Here is a 19,588-nt window from a genome sequence, read left to right on the forward strand (position 1 = left end):
CCAGGGATGACACTGAAGCACAGAGACTTGACCGTCTGAGGTCGGATCGCTACAAGATGGTACCAGAGCACATCTTGACTGTAGGACGTGACCCCTAGAAATTGGCAAGCCCATAGGAAATATTTTCTCTAAAATTTTCTTTTCAAAAGGATCTTTTACCTCTCTTCTCTTCTGAGCTTATTTAAAAAAATTCTTTTAGTGAGAATATACCCCTTTCCCTTTTTGACCACGAGGATTCGACTGATGAGACCACTCCAAGAAGTACAAGATATCAGACAACTAAGATCATTTCGGAATGAAGAGGAGCACAAGGAACATTTGCGTTTAGTTCTCGAGAAACTCAGGGAACATCAGTTGTATGCCAAGTTCAGCAAATGTGAGTTTTGGTTGAAAGAAGTTGGATTCCTTGGACATGTTATATCAGGAGAAGGTATAGCAGTAGACCCCACCAAGGTTCAGTCAGTCACTGAATGGTTGGTACCCACTTCAGTTAGCGAGATCCGCAGTTTTCTTGGACTCGCAGGATACTACCAGAGATTCATTGAGAATTTTTCGAAGACTTTGAAGCCAAGGACAGAGCTATTGAAGAAGGATACCAAATTGAAATGGACGGAAGAATGTGAAGCGAGTTTTCAGGAGTTAAAGAAACGTCTGACTACAGCCCTAGTACTGATTCTGCCGGATATACGCAAGGATTTCCAAGTGTATTGCGACGCCTCTCGCTTAGGACTTGGAGGAGTACTGATGTAGGACGGAAGAGTTGTTTCGTATGCCTCACGACAACTGGAACCGCATGATTTAAATTATGCCACGCATGATTTGGAGTTGGCTGCCGTAGTGCATCCGTTGAAGACTTGGAGACATTATCTTATTGGAAACCATTGTGATGTATACACTGACCATAAGAGTTTGAAGTACATTTTCACACAGAAGGAGTTGAAACTTAGGAATAGGAGATGGTTGGAGCTTATAAAGGATTATGACATGAAGCTTCACTATCATCCAGGCAAGGCCAACGTCGTAGCAGACGCTTTGAGCTGGAAGAGTTATGCCAACACACTCATAAGCGCAGGGTTGCTAAAGGAGTTGGCAGAGGATCTTAGGGAACTTCGATTGGAGATTGTCCCTAGAGGTTTTGTTGCAACAATGGAAGTTCAGTCTACATTGTTAGGAAAGATTCGAGAAGCTCAGAAGGATGTCAAAGAGACCTTCTCAATATTTTCAACCAACTTTGTAGTTAAATAAAATGGGTTTTTATCACTTTTGCCACTAGTTGTGCCACACTACTCACTTTTGCCATTAAAATGTTTCACTGCTCAAAAATGCCGCTGGCCCCTCTTCCATTAGAGCCACACTAAAAAATGCCATTTTCTCACGTTACCGTCAGTCAAAGGCTCGTTGACCGTGCTAGATGACCTAAATTCCCCTGGCTCCATTTCTTCCCGAACTGTGGGCCTGACATGTCAGGGGCAGGGAAATAATTTTTAGGATGAAAAAATAGGCAGTAGAGGGGTTCGAACCCCAGACCTCTGGGATGCGCTCGCACGAGCTAGCCACTACACCCAAGGTCATTAGTTGACTAATGAATGGAGATATGCTACATATCCTTACGTGATATCTTGGCATAGCTATTAAAAACCAAGTAAACTCAAGTTGTACACGCAACAGCAGCAACAAATGGTTCTCTAAATTTCTCTAAAAAATAAATTTACCATGACGCATGTACATAAGGTTGAAAACATCCAGCACACAAGCAAACATAATGTTCATTTCCTGGATTTTCAGCACACAAAGTGTCTCAGGTTCACAAACATACATTAAGGTCGAATAACATCCACTTGCTAGTTTGAAGTAAAAGGTCCAAATTCTCAACATAAGGTTCAAAATAAACAGGTCCAGGTTCACAATCTTATAAGGTCACAATCACACAAATGTTCACATGTGCAGCCTCTTTTTGCTTCTTGTGTTTTGGGCAGGGCTGTCTGGTGATTTGTGTGTAACTCGGGTATGCATGGGAGATGTAGCAGATCCACTTCTGGAACCTTTAGTTCTGGTTGAATGTTCATCTTCCTTGTTCTTCCTTTTATTGGTTTCTTCTCTGTTTTCTTCTTCACGCTTTTCCTTGAGCTGTATAGAAGTTGGTCATGTTGCAAAAAAATGGAAATATAAAGCATCAATTTGTACAGAATATAGTCATAGCTTACATGTATTCAAATTATTTGGAAGTGGAAAGTAAAATTAGTCTTTGACGACTCAGATTATAGGACAGAATGTTGAAAATGCATGATGTAGCAATGTAGCCATGGATGTTGAAATATAGAAAGCGCAGGTTTTGGAGTTACCCCACAGAACTTGCAACCACAGATGGCTCAAGGTCGCCTTCTCCGGCCACAAAAGGGGCATCTCCAGCATGTAGGTCAGCCTCATTTTCTCCAAATGCTGGGTCAACTGGATTTTTGCAAATTCTCGCTATGTGGCCGAAGCCTCCGCAACGCTTGCACTTCCTTTTCCTAGGGCCAAGGCCAGCACCTTCAGCACTAGATTTGATTCTAGTCTTCCACGGTCGTCCTTTTGGCCTCCTCAACCACTACAAGAAATATGTCAACTTATGACCTTCTGTCAGTGACCCTCGAAGAATTGGTCATAAATTTATGACCATTTTAGACCAATTGGTCAAAAGCTGTCTAGGGGGCTCTAAACCCTAAACCATAACGACCATTTTGGTCAGAAAGGTCATAATTTCATTAGAGGAAATGGTCATAAAGCAAACAGCGCTAGTCCGCTGCCTTATTTCTAGTTGTTAACGACCAATATAGATGGTCATAGCCTTGTAAATTGTGGTGGGTTGCTATGACTAGGCGCCACCTCATCAGTTTTGCCTATGTGTCATGTCCATGTGGCAGTTTTTGCCCTAGGTTGTGAAGCAACCTATATTTCTGTCATTCCCAAAATTCCCAAAAAAATCTCATAAATTCTTTGGGTCATATCTTCGTCAAATATAAAAACCTTCCTTGCCTAGTTCAAAAATAATTCAAAAATATTCATTTTCCTATTCTGTTCAGAACAACAGTTTGTGAAGGAAGTACCACTTTGGCATGTCCAAATAGTATCCATTTTCTACAGTGCTTTCCTATGCCCAAATAACCATCCTCCACCAAATGCCAGCTCAATCCATTCATTATTTTGAGCCGAGCTTCAACATTCGTAGTTATGTCCAGTGTGGTAGTTTGCAAAGCAAGTACCACCTAGGCTCCTCCTTTTGAGCTGAAAATTTGTGAAGACGGTCTTCTTAGTAATGATCATCCTCAGCCAAAACTCACGCCCATTGGCCATGTGCATTTCCCGTACCGCTAATCAAACACTTGGTTGCTAATTCATGTTTGAGCATCGATCGGTCTCCTCGTGAGAATCTTATGTTCTAATTTTCTTCCTAGCACCAACATGGGAAGTGCCCAACCCACTAGACATGCCTAGGCCGCCCAGAACACATGGCAACATTACGGTCACGCGGTGACCACGCGACGGGCATGCGAGTTTACGCGCTCTAGAGTTGGGGCCCTCGGCCACCGCCCAAACCTCGACGTATCGCCACCAAACCATGTATTTATGATTAAATAGGTCCTTATGTAACTAGAAATGATTTTTGGAAAAAATAAATAGCAAACTATGAGGCACCTGCAGTTCAAATTTGACCCGCTTCCAACTGAATCGGCGGAAATTTGTCTTTTTCACGAGAGGTGGATCAAAACTTTTTACACCCAACCATTTTGTCAATTGTGCATTAAATATGCCCTAGTATTTTAGAAAAATGATTTGGTCCAATTTTGCAACAATTATTTGGGAGGTCCTTCACAGAAAAACCTCCTTTTGGGCACTCAAAAAATGGAAAATGGTTTTTCTGTCCAAAGAAAATGAAAACTTCCTTAGGCAACATTATTTGCCATTCCAATATGCACCCTTGTGCACAATATGAGATCATTTGAACAAACTATGCCATGAATGTGGCCATAAGATTGATCATTTGGCTTGAAAGCCATTGATCTCCACACGTGATAGCTCGGTTCTAAGAACACTTTTTTAAAATAATTGGCTTATTACAAGTTTATTATTTTTCCTGGAAACTTGGTCACATATGATGACATAATGCGAAGGTTTTCCAATTTTTTGATTTTTTTTTGAATTTTTTATGCCCGTTTCAAAATGCGGTCAAAATGGCGGGCATGACCGTTCTTAGCTAGTGGTTGAATCTTGGCAAACTTTTGGTGTTTCTCTTATTAAATAGATATTTATGTACCTAGAAATGATTTTTGGAAAAAATAAAGAGCAAATTATGAGGTAGCTGCAGTTCAAATTTGACTCGCTTCCCGCTGAATCGGTGAAAATTTCTCTTTTTCACGAGAGGTGGATAAAACCTTTTGAAACCCAACCATTTGATCAATTGTGCATTAAATATGGCCTAATATTTTAGAAAATTGATTTGGTCCAATTTTGCAACAAATATTTGGTAGGCCCTTCACAAAAAAACTTATTTTAGGCACTCGAGAAATGGAAAAGGAATATTTCGTGCAACGAAAATGAAAAATTTCTTAGGCAACATTGTTTTCCATTCAAGATACAAACATATGCATAATGTGAGACCGTTTTTTTGAATTTTTTTCATGTGTAAAAGTAGAAGAAAAACGAAAGGAAAAACACAATTATATGTGCTCTATTCTCATTGGTGGGTTTAGTTGTCACAAGGATCGATGACATGGCGCCCATCCATCCTTCCAACTCTCCACCTCTCCATCCAGCCATCCATCCGCAGCCCAAACCCTAACCCGCACCAGCACTCCTCCTCCCTCAGCTCCTCGCCGCCGCCACCTCCTCCCAGATCCCCCTCTCCCCGACCCAGACCTCCATCTCTCTGCCATCCCACCCCCGCCGCCGTCGACCTCTTCATCGCCCCCAGCGCTGGCCATCCTTCCTTCCACCATCCAGATCCCCCGTTTCCTCGCTGTCTCGCGTCGCCCCTACCACCTCCCTCCGGCAGAGCTCGTCGTCGTTCCCCACGCCCTCCTCCTCTCGCCCCTCCCCTTCCCACTCCCCACAGCGATGGCCGACGGCCTCACCGTGGCGCAAAATCTCCCACCACAACGAAGCCAGCGAGGATGTTCCCGTGACGGCCGCTGGTGTCCCCGCCGCTGCCGTGGGCCCTCGCCGCCGAGGCGCCCGTCTCCGTGCGGCGGTTGCGCGTGGTGCGGTGCATGGCCAAGGAGCGGCGGGTGCGGATGGTGGCGAAGCAGATCCAGCGGGAGCTGGCGGACATGCTGACCCGCGACCCCGTCATGCAGCGCGCCGTCCTCCCCGAGGCCGCCCTCGGCGCCAACCGCTACCTCTCCTCCCCCACCACCATCGCCGACGTTGAGCTCTCCAATGACCTCCAGCTCACGCCCGGACTCTCCCTCGAAACGATGCGGCTGCGCTGCAATCTGGGATGCTGAGTTCCTTGTCTCTACTCCGGTTTGTGTCCGCGGGTGTGCAAGGTGTATGTGTCCGTGTTCGGGGACGAGAGGGGGAAGAGGGTGGCCATGGCCGGGCTCAAGGACAAGACCAAGTACCTCCAGGTCACGTCTGCTTACTTCCCATTTTGTTTATAGATCATTATGCTAGTTTTTGTCTTGTTTAATTGGTTAATTGTTCATGCTTGAAGTTAATTAGCTGGAGTAGTTGGTTAGTTACACACTGGTTGGTGCATGCTAGCTCAAGTGATACATGCATGGATGTATGTTAAGTCAAGTCAGTCAGTCAAGGAATTTGTTTCAGATTCAGGTGTGATGAATTTGGCATCCACCTTAATTCCTTGACACCTGTAGTTGTTTGCCTCGAGAATTATTTGGTCTAGCACTTGGAGATCTTCTCTGATTTGGGCAGGGGGACAAGGTAGCTAGATTGCTAGGAGAATCTACAGTTAATAATTAATTAAACGTTAGTCTGTAAAGGTAACAAGACGGAAAGCGTTCGTGCGTGGTGCCTTTGTTTGCAGCTAGCTGACGAGGGACAAAGGAATACTATGTGTGTCAGCAATTAATTCAAGTTCCTTTTCATGTTATGGATGCTAGCTTGATTGGCCCTGATTAAGATAAGCTAACTCCAATTATGTAGCTAATTTATGTCTTATTTAATTTGGACGAATGGTTGGGTATATATATTGATTAATTGGTTAAGTGTTCATGCTTGTTTGTTAACGCAGTAGAATTTGGTGTGCTTGAATAGAATGGCGCTCATTTGCATCATTGTATTTCTGCTCAGTTTTAAGAAGAATTCTGGTACGAACGCACTAACCGTATACTTGTACATGTGCAGCTGAGGAACCTCCTGTGGGATACTTCCAAGCATGATGTGTACGTGATGCAGAACTATTCTGTAAGGCATTGGTCGTCCTTACTCCGGAGAGGAAAAGAAGTGCTCAACATGGCAGGCCCAAATCAGGTGATCTACCACAGAGCGATGTGATAGTCCTGCATCGTCAGAATGTCAGTCAATCTCTGATCTACTGTGCAACCACACTGTGCAGGATATGCAGGGAGGTCGGCCCTTGTCCAGGGTGAAGATCAACACCATGACAGTGAAAGACAACCTCCTGGCGGCTGGTGGTTTCCATGGGGAGCTGATCTGCAATGTAAGGAGGCCGGAGTAGGCACGCAGTGCACACACAAAGCTTTTTCCTGCTTGAGAACATGTAGAAATGTAGAGCTGTAGCTTGACAGTTAGGTATTTATTATTTTGTTTGTACCTTGTCAGTGAAGCCTCTTCATTTCGAGCAGCGATAGCCTGATTGGTAAACCAGTGCTTTGTGTGTGCTAGTACCTCACAAAGTCATCCTAGTATATGCACAGATGAAATTATTCACTCCGCCATTGTCACTATTTCCTAATCGAGTACAACAAACCTCCTATGGTTTTTTGTGCAAAATAAGTGTGAAACATTGTAGTGCTGACCCCAACATGTACCTAGCATTTCTGATGTGTATTTCCTTTGATTCCCTAGGCTTAACCTGTAAGTTATAATAAGTGTGAACTGGTCCGTTGGAAATTGGGCATATTGGGTTGGTAAATATAGAACTGTAGAGATGTAGAACTAAAGCATGGTACTTAGCCATTTAAGTTGTTGGTACTTGGTAGTACCTACACAGTGAAGTCTAGTTGATTTAGGAAAACTTGACTTGAGATTTTCTTTCTTATGATTTACTGATGAAACCTTTTGATTCTGAATCTTGATGTAGTATCCCACCGCCGATCCATATCCAGATCAGACTGCGTCGCCGGTTCCGCCATCTCCGACGCACTCCCCCATCTGACGGCATCGAGTCGGGCCTGCTCACCTCCTCCTTGGGGTCGCGCGCCGGGGAGAGCCCTCTGTCGGCAGCGACGCAGCCGTGTCTGGTGCGGTACAAGGGACGCCGGCCTGGCACAGGATGCTGTCGTCGTCCGTTCCTAATGTCCGCTAAGTTGAGGTACTTGAGATTTCTCTCCCCACTACACTGTCTCACCCATTCCCCTTCAAAAATTTCCTTCACAATCAATAGCGATGCTCAGCTGCAGGTGTTCCTTGATGCTACATATGTCAGTTTCTTTTGGTAAACTAGAAACTGAACATCAAAATCAATTCCTCTTTAGAGTGTGTTGCTTGTATCTACTAGCTGGTTCTGTTTCTTACTGCTTGTTGACTCTGGTTAAGTACTAGTGGTATTGTTCTGCGCTGGCTAGATGGGAATTGCTGAATGATTGCCAAAGCCCCGTTAGTTCTTGTAGTGTAACAACTGATTTTTTTTCTTTTGGTACAATATATGGTCTAATCCAGCACTGAATATCCATATGTTGTTTTAATCCTAATGATGATGTTGTAGAATAAAGTGGACACCATATTCGGTTTCTCTAGATGCTTTATCTCTGGTGGTTTCTTATTTGATGCACATTGTTATTTGCAGGCGCTGTGAGTATATTTCCAAGGAAATATACTGACCCTGATGTGTCAAAGTTGCCCATTTGCCCTTTCTTAAACAATTTTACTTTGTTTGTGTTCTTCCTGTATAGTCCAGTTTCACATTACTGGTTTTTCATGCCATATTCATCAATCCTGCTCACATGCCTTATGATTGAGTCACCTGATTAGTATTAACGCCACTGTCCTATTACATGTATCATTTGACACAGCACATTAGTAAATCTGAATTAATTTTGACATAGTTGCTTATTGATTGAATATGAGTATTGTTCCTTATACTCAAATGGAACTTTGATCTGTTGTAACTTTGAATGATCGTTTTTAAACCTTGTCGTGTATGTGAAACATTCAATGGTCTTATTTCTTGCTAAGTTTGTCATATGTGCCAATTCAATTCCCTGTTTTGATGAATATGCCTATTCCAATAAGTAGAATGAGCTTGTTAAAATAATAATAAGTAGAATGATAAAATATTGGTGTGTCTTTAGTTTTTATATTAAAAGTATCCGTGTAATATTTCTTCTATCAGTGACATACTTTTTGTTCTCTTTTGAATGTCCAAATGTTTTGCAAAAGGAAGAAGCAGTACTTGAAGAAGCAGATTACAATGTTTTCTCGTCGTGAAGCACTAGATAGGCTTGTTCTATTTATTCTTCCTGTTCTAGAGTATTCCCGCACCTGAATGCTTGACTACAACATGTTGTAGGTTGCTTGAATCTGTACGTATGTGATGGAAATTTGTAGAATGTGTGTTCTGAGATATTTCCGTAATATTCAGCTAATTCGTGGTAACTTGATTCATATTGTTATTCAAACTGGTTTGAAAATTTTCTTTAAATGGTCTGGAGTTGGACCTTAAAGAGGCTAAGGATCAATTATATTGGACAAATATTTTGGGTAAAAAAGTAAAACGAAAAATAAATGAATGTGGAAAGGCCAAGGCCCAGGAAAGAAAACCTGGAAAACATTGGGCTGGACTCATTTGAAAAAAAGAAGACAGGCTAAAATGTGGGCTTGGCCCATGTAGTCAACCAAATTAATAGGAAAAAATACATTAAAAAGGCGAATTGTTGGGCTAGGCCCATGTAGAAAATCAAATTGGTTGGGGCTAAATCTTGTGCCATGTCAGATTGCCACGCTGGATGCCTACGTGGCTTAGGGAGGTTGCTAGTGACAAACGCCACAGTAGACGTATTTTGGTCATAAACGTCTTTGACCATTTCAGAAGAAAGGTCGCTATAGTCAGTTTATGACCGCCAGCTTTTGACCTTCTTGTTTTTGGTCACAAAAAGGTCGCAAATGAAAAACCATGACCTTTCAATGACCAATAGTGGATGGTCACAACTTGACATATTTCTTGTAGTGAACACTGGAGCTTGTAGTTTGAAGCCATGGTCAACAATGTCCCATTGTTGCTTGCCTACCATTGCAGGTATGTTGTCTGCATACGCAGCTTTGAATTTTGCTACTGAGTAGAACTCATGTACATAAGGTTCAATTTCTGATACCAGACCTCTTAGTGAAGTAATGAAATATAGAGCATGGATACATGGCAAACCCTTGACTTGCCATTGCCTGCAGCTACATGTTTCCTTGGATGTGTCAACAAGGTACCTCCATTCCCTATTTTCTTTGTCGACTGCAGTAATTTCTGCCTCAACATCACTGCATCTAACTACCTTCATCTTTAGTCCTGGAAAGAACACCAAATATTAAACATTTAATTTAGTTCGTTATGACATTAGTCGATTGAAAGAGCAGAAGATGTTTGTTTACCTTTGGATTTGGCATGTAGTGCCTTTATCACACTTGGTATTATGAGCTGGCCAAGCCATTTTTCTAATGCTATCCTCATCCGCAAATCAAACTTCTCCATTATCATCTTCCTAATCTTGTCCAACATGTCAACAATAAGAAGAGCCTTAATTTTCCTGACTTTGCTATTAAATGACTCTGTGAGGTTGTTATTAACGTAGTCAACCTTGCAGATTTCATTGAACTTGCTTCTATAACATATCTTTGTGTGGTGTTCAGCCATATATTTTTGAACACTCTTCTTAGCAAGGGTCTGCTTCATATGCCAATTGTGCTTCCTAGAACTGTAAGTCAAGCTTGCTGGCCAAAGATTACCATCATAGACCTTGCCCTTGAATTTTTTTCCAAAATTTGCAACAAGATGCCTCATACACTCCCTATGCTCCACTCCAGGCCACACTTGTTCTACTGCTGTCTCTAAACCTTTACAAGCGTCGGTGTGTATGACTAGTCCTTCAGGATGCCCAATAAGATTACATAGATTTTGAAGAAACCAAGCCCAACTATCTGATGATTCTGTCTCTATCACCCCGTAGGCAACCGAGTAAAGCCAATTACGGCCATCAATGGCACAAGCAGAAGCTAACTGCCCTTTGAATCTCCCGTTTAGTGCAGTTGAATCCACGGCCAAGTATGATCGACACCCATCTAAAAACCCTTGCCAACATGCCTTGAATGAAACGAACACTCTCCTAAAGCATTCCTTCTCCCTGACTTTTCCTTTGATTGAGTACTTCACAGTCTCTTTGTCTATTTCCACTACACTACCAGGAGAACACTTCTCCACCTCAGCCTTGAAACTATAGAGAAGATAGAAGCTATCTTTCCATTTTCCACTAATCATATCCATTGCTTTCTCCTTACCACGAGATACACGCATGTACGACACCGTGAAGTGATACTTCTCCTCGATCTTCTCTTGAAGAGCAGTAGGGCCAATGTCTGGGTTCTTTCTAGCCCAATCTAGGATAACATCAGCAACCCACCTACTCTTAGCCGGCTTGAACTTCTCACTTCTCAGCTTAGTTGGGCATGTATGAGAGAAAGGACACACCTTGATCTGCATTCAAAAAACATAAAAATCAAATTGTATTGCTACCAATTGCATAAAAGAAAGGGTACACCAATCAAATCAATTAGATATTACCAAGTTATACCTGAAATATTGTGCTATTCCTCATATAAGAGCCATGTATCCTCCACTTACACCTCTTATATGCACAACAAACTCTCAGCCTATTAGGATCACTCTTTTGGACCGTATAGTCAAATTCACTTTTAATTGCAACAGTCGAAAGTGCATTCTTGCAATCCAACAAAGAGGGGAATGCCGATCCTTCTACAAATGATGGATCCTCCTTATTATACACTACAATAGGTCTGTCCTCCTCCTCCTCGTCTACTAAACCCATGTCTCTATTCTCTTCTTTCTCTTCAGTGTCAGTGGATTCATATGCTGGAGGATCATCTTCCTCTTCTATATCTTTTGAATCATCTTCTTTCGTAGACTTCTTGACTAAGTCAGGATACTCCCTCTCATCATCATTATCTGAGAGTATAGCATCATCAGGAATAGCATCATCGGTTATGTCTCTGTTAGGATCATCAATACTAGTAGACTGCCTGACTCCCTGTATGTTGACTATATCAACATCAATTGCCTGACTCCCTGTATGCTGACTCTCACTATAAGAAGGCGGTGTAGGTGGATTGCGGTTCGGTGTGCTGGGAGTTGGAGATTTCTGTAGAACCTCAATTAGCATAGATATTTTCTTTGAATCTTGATACTTTCCAAACATCAAAGCTGCATCATCATCACATGCAACATCAACCCATATATTTTGTTCCCTCTCATAGTACTTCAACTCCAGAGAATCACGGCACCCCCAGGGATAGGTATCACACAACTTGCACAACAATGTTTTGTATGTGATACTGGATTCGACAAAGAGAGGATAATCAAAGCCGCCAACATATCGCTTGCGGCCATCGCTACTAAGACGACTTGTTTCCATCCTAACAGACAGCATACAAGCAGTTTCCTCATCCATCCTAAATCATCATGAACACATAACCAAATTGTGTGTAGTTAGTCACTATGAATTATACACAACAAATTCGACCGCTACATACTGCTATGAATACACACGCATCATCCTAGTAATTAGCATACTCACCCTGCTAGAATATTAGAGGTTGCGACCTGTACACTTAGCGCCATCTGGTGGCCGAGGAAAGCCTCTGATTCGGACCTGTTGTCTGTCGCCATTGTCGTGGAACAACCTCTGTTCAAGAAATCACAGGCGGAAGAAGAACAGAGGAGTCAGATGGAAGTCATGCGGCGATGCTGCTCGGGAGGGAAGCCGGAGCTGCGGCGAGTGTAGGTGCGCGGGGCGGGAGGCGTCGGAGCTGCGGGGGGGGAGGGGGGGAGGGCGGGAGGCGTCGGCGCTGCGGCGAGTGGAGGCGCACCGGAGCTGCGCAGGCCGCGCCGGCGACCGGCCGTACCCGAATGTAGGAGTTTGGCGGGCGGCGGCGGCAGCGGTGTGGCTGCGGCTGCTAATGGATAGGGAAAGGTACGAGTGGTGTGGTGATAGGATTTGTATAATCGATAGCTTAGTCAGGTCAACCCGAATGGACTACAAGTTAAAGATCTTTATAATTGACAGATAAGTGCGTCTTCCTGGATGGTTATTACGCGCGCATGTATTAGCCGCCCTGATTGAATGCGCGAGGTTCGGTCCCCCACTCTCCCCTATTGCTTTTCTTTTCCTGCTCTTTACAAATGAGCCCACATGTAATGGAATCATGGGTATTATGGTCATATCACGTGGTCAATGAGCCTTTGACTGACGGTAACGTGAGAAAAATGGCATTTTTGAGTGTGTCTCTAATGGAAGAGTGGCATTTTTGAGCAGTGAAACATTTTAATGGCAAAAGGTGAGTAGTGTGGCACAACAAGTGGCAAAAGTGATAAAAACCAAAATAAAATATATTCCTTTGCAGTAGGGAAAAATTGGCTTTTCGCAAAACTTTAACCATAGAGCTTTCCACCAGCCAAATATGCATGTAGTGATAGCATTATTCAGTTCTTGCTCTACTGTGTTATATTGCCAGCATATTCCATGTGTTGACCCGTTTTTGGGCTGCAACGTATTATGTTGCAGACTTTTCAGACGAGGAGTAAGGTTCGTTAGGTCGTTGCCGTGCAGCTCAGCTATGCCGTTGGAGTTGATGGACTCACTTTATCTTCCAAGCCTTCCACTGTTATCGTATTACCCGGCCTTAAGCCATATTTATTGTAATAAGTTCTGTTTTGAGACATTCGATGTAATACGTGTGTGATTGCTACTCTGTTATAAATCCTTCGAGTACTATGTGTGTCAGCATTACCGATCCAGGGATGACACTGAAGCACAGAGACTTGACCGTTTGAGGTCGGGTCGCTACAGAACAACACCTATGGGATCCCTCGAGGAGTCCCTTATATGGTTGGCGGGGCGTGGGGCTGCGCAAAGAGCGGGTCTAGAAGATCAACACGGGGGATTTTTACCCTAGTTCGGGCCGCAAACGATGCATAAAACTCTAGTCCTGCTTTTTGTGTATTCAATGTTCTTGAGCTCTTGAACTAGCTGAGGTGCATGCCTGGTCCAAAAAGTCTGAACCCGTCCTCGGTACGCCTCGGGCCTCCTTTTATATGTCAAAAGAGGTTGCCACGATGGCACACGGGAGGTGGAAAGTATGTACAGTGTACAAGTCTATCGCCTGGCACCGTAGGACAAACACATTTAATGCGCTGTCGACGTGCCCTCTTGCTTTATTGGGGACGGCAAAGAAGCTCGTCCCGTCCGTCGCCGCCTTGCCTCGCTCTGACGTGCGTCCAAGCTGACGAGGCTTGCAGCGCCATGCTGGCTGGCTGCTGAGCTGGTGCGATGGCAGGGTCTTCTCGAAGATCTGCATGCCACCACGCAGGTGCTTGGCTGGTTGGCCTAGAAGCTGCATGCTGCCATGCAGGCGTTCGCCTAGTTGGCGGGCGGGCCGCCACATCGGAACGGGTGTGGGGCAGCGAAACTCTGGCAAGTGCAGGCCTGGCCTCGGCCCTGCAGACGCCCCCGGCAAGGGCCTTGCTGGGATCTCGTGGGCATCCTTGGCAAGGGTCTTGCCGGGGGGCTTCCGAGCATCCCCAGCAAGGGTCTTGCCGGAGGTCTTCGGTCATCCCCGGCAAGATCTTGTCGGGGGTCTTCGTCTTCTGGTTCTTATCTAGGCTTGCAGGCGTTTGGGCTTCACAAAGATCTGCATGCCACCATGCAAGCGCTCCCGAGCCTTGGTCTTGATGTTGTCGATGGCGTCATAACTCTCAGGCTCAAGGGTGGTGGTCTTGCTGGTGTTGGGCAAGTTTCCCCGGCGAGTCTCTTGCCAGGGCCATGTAGGCCGTCCCGGCAAGGATCTTGCCGGGGGACGTCCATCTTGTCTCTTCGCTCTTCATGCTTCTGGCTTGAGTACTACCTTGGCAGTCTTGCATCTTTCCTTCTTCAACCCCGCCAAGCTCAGCTGCAGGTGTGTGCCCCGCCAAGCCCGACTGCAGGTGTGGCTACGACTGCCCATGCACAAGTAAAGGGGTACAGAAAGGCCCCTACTTTTGTCCACCGACACCGACTCCTGTCTGCATCTACTACTATTACTCCACACATCGACCGCTATCCAGCATGCATCTAGTGTATTAAGTTCATGGAGAAATGGAGTAATGCAATAAGAACGATGACATGATGTAGACAAGATCTATTTATGTAGAAATAGACCCCATCTTGTTTTCCTTAATAGCAATGATACATACGTGTCGGTTCCCCTTCTATCACTGGGATCAAGCACCGTAAGATCTAACCCATTACAAAGCACCTCTTCCCATTGCAAGATAAATAGATCAAGTTGGCCAAACAAAACCCAAATATCAGAGAAGAAATATGAGGCTATAAGCAATCATGCATATAAGAGATCAAAGAAACTCAAATAACTTCCATGGATAAAAAGATAGATCTGATCATAAACTCAAAGTTCATCCGATCCCAACAAACACACCGCAAAAGAGTTACATCATATGGATCTCCAAGAGACCATTGTATTGAGAATCAAAAAAGAGAGAGGAAGCCATATAGCTACTAACTACAGACCCGTAGGTCTATAAAAAACTACTCACGCATCATCAGAGAGGCACCAATGGACATGATGCACCCCTCCGTGATGGTGTCTAGATTGGATCTGGTGGTTCTGGAACTTGCAGTGGCTGGAATTGATTTTCGTCGACTCCCCTAGGGTTTCTGGAATATTGGGGTATTTATAGAGCAAAGAGGCAGTTCAGGGGGCACCCGAGGTGGGCACAACCCACCTAGGCCCGCTTGGGCCTCCAGGCGTGCCCTGGTGGGTTGTGCTCCCCTTGGAGCACCCCCAGGTGCTTCTTTGGCCCACTGGATGTCTTCTGGTCCAAAAGAATTCCACAAAAAGTTTCGCTGCGTTTGGACTCCATTTGGTATTGATTTCCTACGATCTAAAAAACATGCAGAAAACAACAACTAGAACTTGGCACTATGTCAATAAGTTAGTACCAAAAATGATATAAAATGATTATAAAACATCCAAGAATGATAATATAACAGCATGGAACATTCAAAAATTATAGATACGTTGGAGACGTATCAAGCGGCATTTGTAGATTTTGTGGCAACAAAGGCAATTGGAGTTGCCCTTGAAGAGGTTGCCTGAGGAATTGGTCGTGAGGGCTTTGTAATTGGCCACGAGGGCATTGTTGTTGAGGAACTTGGCTTCATAGCCGATTTCTTCGGCAAAGCCTTCTTAGGCTTGCTAGTAGAGGCCTCAGCAGCAGCAAAATCTTCATTGAATTTCTTCACTACTTCCTTTGGTAATTTAGCCAACTTGGCTTGGCGCTTGGCCCATTCTTTGGGAAATTCCTCACCCTGTCTGATGCTTCAGGGATCAGCTACTTGGCCTGGTGCCAATGGAGGTCTTGGACATGGAGGGTTAACTGCGAATTTCTTCATGTACTTGGGAGTAACATAACGATATTCCCTCCATTCCTTAGCCCATCTTGTTTCAATCCTCTGTATGCGCACTTTGCGCTGATTCTTGTTTTCTTTGCCATGTGAGGCTTCATCAGGTGTGCGATATTCAACATAAATGTCATCAGGGATTTCAAAAGCAGTGTTTGTCTCTGGTATATTTCCTCTCTTCTGAGGTCTTTTACCATCAGCCATTTTCTTCACTTGAGGATTTTGAACAATTGAAGTTTCTGAAGAAGTATGCAATTTATCTTCGAGGAACGCTGCAAATGAATTAAGTTAATGAGAACCTAGTGATTCAGCAGCAGACATTTTGTACCTATGAATAGAGTATAGGTGTGAAGAATTTTGGAGAGGTCATATGCGTTCTCAGAAATTTTTCAAAAGTATCAAGTTTGAGGAATTTGACCATGGGAGTCTTGAGGAATTTCACTAAGCGTTCTTAACTTAGGTTCTAGAGTTGTATAGATTTGGCAATGCACACAATTGAGGAATCTTGAGGAAAGACATAGCTTAGAGAAACAAATAAAAGACAGATGCAACTGGGTGTTTAAGGATAGGGAAGTTGAAGAATAAACACCTTTAGAAGATTTTGTGGAAATCATCATAATCAAAGTAGGGCAGTAAAATCAGATTTTAATTACCCTGGATGAAGAACACGACGATCTGGGAGTTGAAGTGGAGAAGTTCGTCCGTTCAGATCTCCCATGCCCTAACTCGGTGGTGAGAGACACCTACAGTGGCGGTGGAGTGAAGATTTCCGCGACCGGCGCTAGTATGACGACGACGAGGTCGAGGCAGTGAAGTGCTTCCTCATCGGCGACGATGGAGTGTAGCGGTGGCGCTAGGTTTGAGAGGTCGAGCGAGGAGAGGTCGAGCGGAGTAAATGAGGACTAAGGAACAGACGGGGTATTTATAGCCACGGTGAAAAACTGCCCTCCGAAGAAATTGGATGAACGTGCCCCTGACCCTTGCCATCCTAGTGACATGTGTCACCCATGTACAGAGAATGGAAATCATGGTAGATCATGGGTGAATAATTTAATCTTATCTTGGGATGCAGAACGGTTTGAGCGGCAAAAGATGAAAATTCAGATATGAAAAATTTAACATTTCGTTCGGAAATTCTTCAGCTGACAAGGGCACAATGAAGATTTTGAACAGGTTTCAAATAGAACGCACATGAAGAATCTGTGAATAGACTGGGTTGAGTTTAGCATAGAGGGGGAACGGGTCCGATCACCTTAACTTAGAAGAAAAACAACTTGAAGAATTAGCAATAAGTGAATGCCGTTGAGGACATGAAAACTCAAACACACACACACACACAAATATATATATAAACACTATTCTGATCACACACACACACACACATATATATATATATATAAACACTATTCTGATCACGGGATTAGAATAATATTCTGATCACAACCTGACCTGCCCCGCTAGTAGTACGTTGAACTTCCCTGTGAACTAGGTTGAACTTCCGCCAACATTGCCCAAATGGGGCTTGCGATAATACCGTGGAAGTAGGACATCAATGATCATGACCCAACTTAAATTTTTGGCAAAATATAAGCGGTTTGAGAGCAGTTTTGAAAACCGTTTTTTCTTCGCACAAAAAACGTGAATCGTTTTTTCGGTCGCATTTCTAAACCGTTTATCGGAATGAGGCATATAATATGGCGTTGGAAAGCTGCTGCAAAACCGCTCCTTCCACATGTTGAAAGTTTTCTCTGATTCCCTATGGTTAAATATTACTTTGAAAAAATGTAAAATTTCGTAAACCGAACAGCTGAGTTCGTTTTTTCGATGTCATTTCTAAATGGCTAATCCAATGAAGGCATATGATACGGCGTTGGAAAGCTTATGAAAATGCGCTACTTTTTCATCTTGAAAGTTTTTTTCTAATTTTGAACCGTTTAAGAGTAATTCAGAAAATGGTCCAAGTCCTACCGAGTTCGTATTTTCGAGCTAATTTTTTAACCGTTCGTCTGAATGCAGCAAATGATATGGCGTCGGAAAGCTTGAACAAATGCGAAACTTTTTGATATGTATTGTTTCTCCCAATTCTTTATGGTTTTAAGTCAATTTCGAAAATGGCGAAAAATGTATTTTCGCCGTAATTTCTACAAACTTTATCGGAATTGGGCAAATAATATACCGTTTAAAAGCTACGGAAAATGCGAAACCTTTTCATGTTGATGGTTTTCTCTGATTCTTAGCCGTTTTCAAGTAATTTCTAAAATGGCGAGATCATTCGTTCTGCCTTTATCGCGAAACAGATTCTTTGAAAATGCACCGCGTGAAGAACCTGAACTTCTCGGTGCGTGTACGTGAACTTCACTCTATTTTTCACGTGATTTTTTTTGCTCGTAGGTCTCCATCCATTGCTTGTAACTCTTCATCCATTCACCGGAATTAAGCAGGTGATATACCGATGGAAAGCTGTTGTAAGCACGCAAGTTTCCCGTGTTGATCGTTTTTCGTACTCATGACGATTTTAAAAGTTTTTCATCTGAAATTCATTCAGCATAGTAGTTGAATTTCCTGCTGTTTTCACGTTGAACTTCTGTCACCTATTTTCGTTTGTAATGTTCTCAATCATTCGTCGGTATTACACAAATGATATTTCTTTTCTACAAACCTCCTTACAATATATTTTTTAATTTTCTCTAACCGAGGACTTGAACTTATAACAACAACAAAAATTGGACTTTGACTTTTAATTCATTTTTCTTGTATTAAACACATACCGTGTAGTACATGAATTTTTTCCATTTTTATAATTTAAATTATTTATTTTCTTTTTGAAATCAAATTGCTCCCAAATAATAACAAAACTTTTTGTGGATTGAGAGACTTATTTTAAAACGCCAAAAAACAATTTCTTTTTGTGTTTTTGAACATGGAAATAGAAGGTGAACTGCTCTCGCAAGAATTTTGAAGCTTCCCCGGATAGAGCACTTGAACTTCTTTCAATAAACCTTTTATGCTTTTGTTTTTCTATACTTTTATTCTCACCTGAAATGCATTCCTCACAGTACTTGAACTTCTCCTTGTTTTCACTATGAACTTCTGTCAGATTTTTGTGTATACGTCGAATTACACGCAATTGATTACGTTAAAAATAGAGAAGTCCAAATTAATTTTGAAAACTACTCCTTTAATTTAATTTGTACTTCTTCATTTTTACTCTTTAGTAACATGGTAAGCCTAAGATTTTTATAAATATCGAACTTCTCTATTTTCGTAATTTGAACTTCTTAGTTTATTTCCTTGTAGTAACGGGAAAATCCAAGGTTTCTAATAAATATTGAAACGGCCCGTTATTTAAATGTGAACTTCTAGAGTTTTTTTATTAGAAACGGTAAAAATCCTTTTTGATGAATTTTGTACTTCTCTATTTCAAAAAATGAACTTCTTGTTTTCATTCTTTGATAAAGAGGAAAATCTGAATTTTGTATAACCATCAGACTGCTTCGTTTTTTATATTTGAATGTTTAGGGTATTTTAACGGATAAAAATCCTAGGTTTTATAATATCTGAACTTCTCTGCTTTTTTAATATGAACTTCTTGGTTTTCTTCTTTGAAAAGAAAAAAAATGATATTTAAACGGCTAATTTTGAGCTGCTCTGTTATTTTAATTTAAGCTTCTTGTTTATTCTTTAGCAATGAGGAAATTTTGAGTTTCTTAAAAACGCCAAAAATGACG

The 19,588-nt window shown here is 42.7% G+C and overlaps 1 protein-coding gene and 1 pseudogene across 1 annotated transcript; one reads left to right on the forward strand and one right to left on the reverse strand.

Moving 5' to 3' along the window:
* The first annotated feature begins 5,150 nt into the window (after nt 1–5,150).
* LOC125516765 lies at nt 5,151–7,978 on the forward strand (annotated as a pseudogene).
* Nucleotides 7,979–8,131: 153 nt separating this feature from the next.
* On the reverse strand, nt 8,132–12,394 carry LOC125516766. The gene is made up of 5 exons (XM_048682086.1): nt 11,979–12,394; nt 10,959–11,853; nt 9,763–10,861; nt 9,273–9,679; nt 8,132–8,170 (listed from the first exon to the last, which is right to left on the reverse strand). The coding sequence occupies exons 1-5, from the start codon at nt 12,068–12,070 to the stop codon at nt 8,132–8,134; spliced, it is 2,532 nt and encodes an 843-aa protein (XP_048538043.1). The 5' UTR covers nt 12,071–12,394.
* Nucleotides 12,395–19,588: the final 7,194 nt, after the last annotated feature.

The sequence above is a fragment of the Triticum urartu genome, chromosome 6 (assembly GCF_003073215.2).
Source record: "Triticum urartu cultivar G1812 chromosome 6, Tu2.1, whole genome shotgun sequence".
NCBI classification, from domain to species: Eukaryota; Viridiplantae; Streptophyta; class Magnoliopsida; order Poales; family Poaceae; genus Triticum; species Triticum urartu.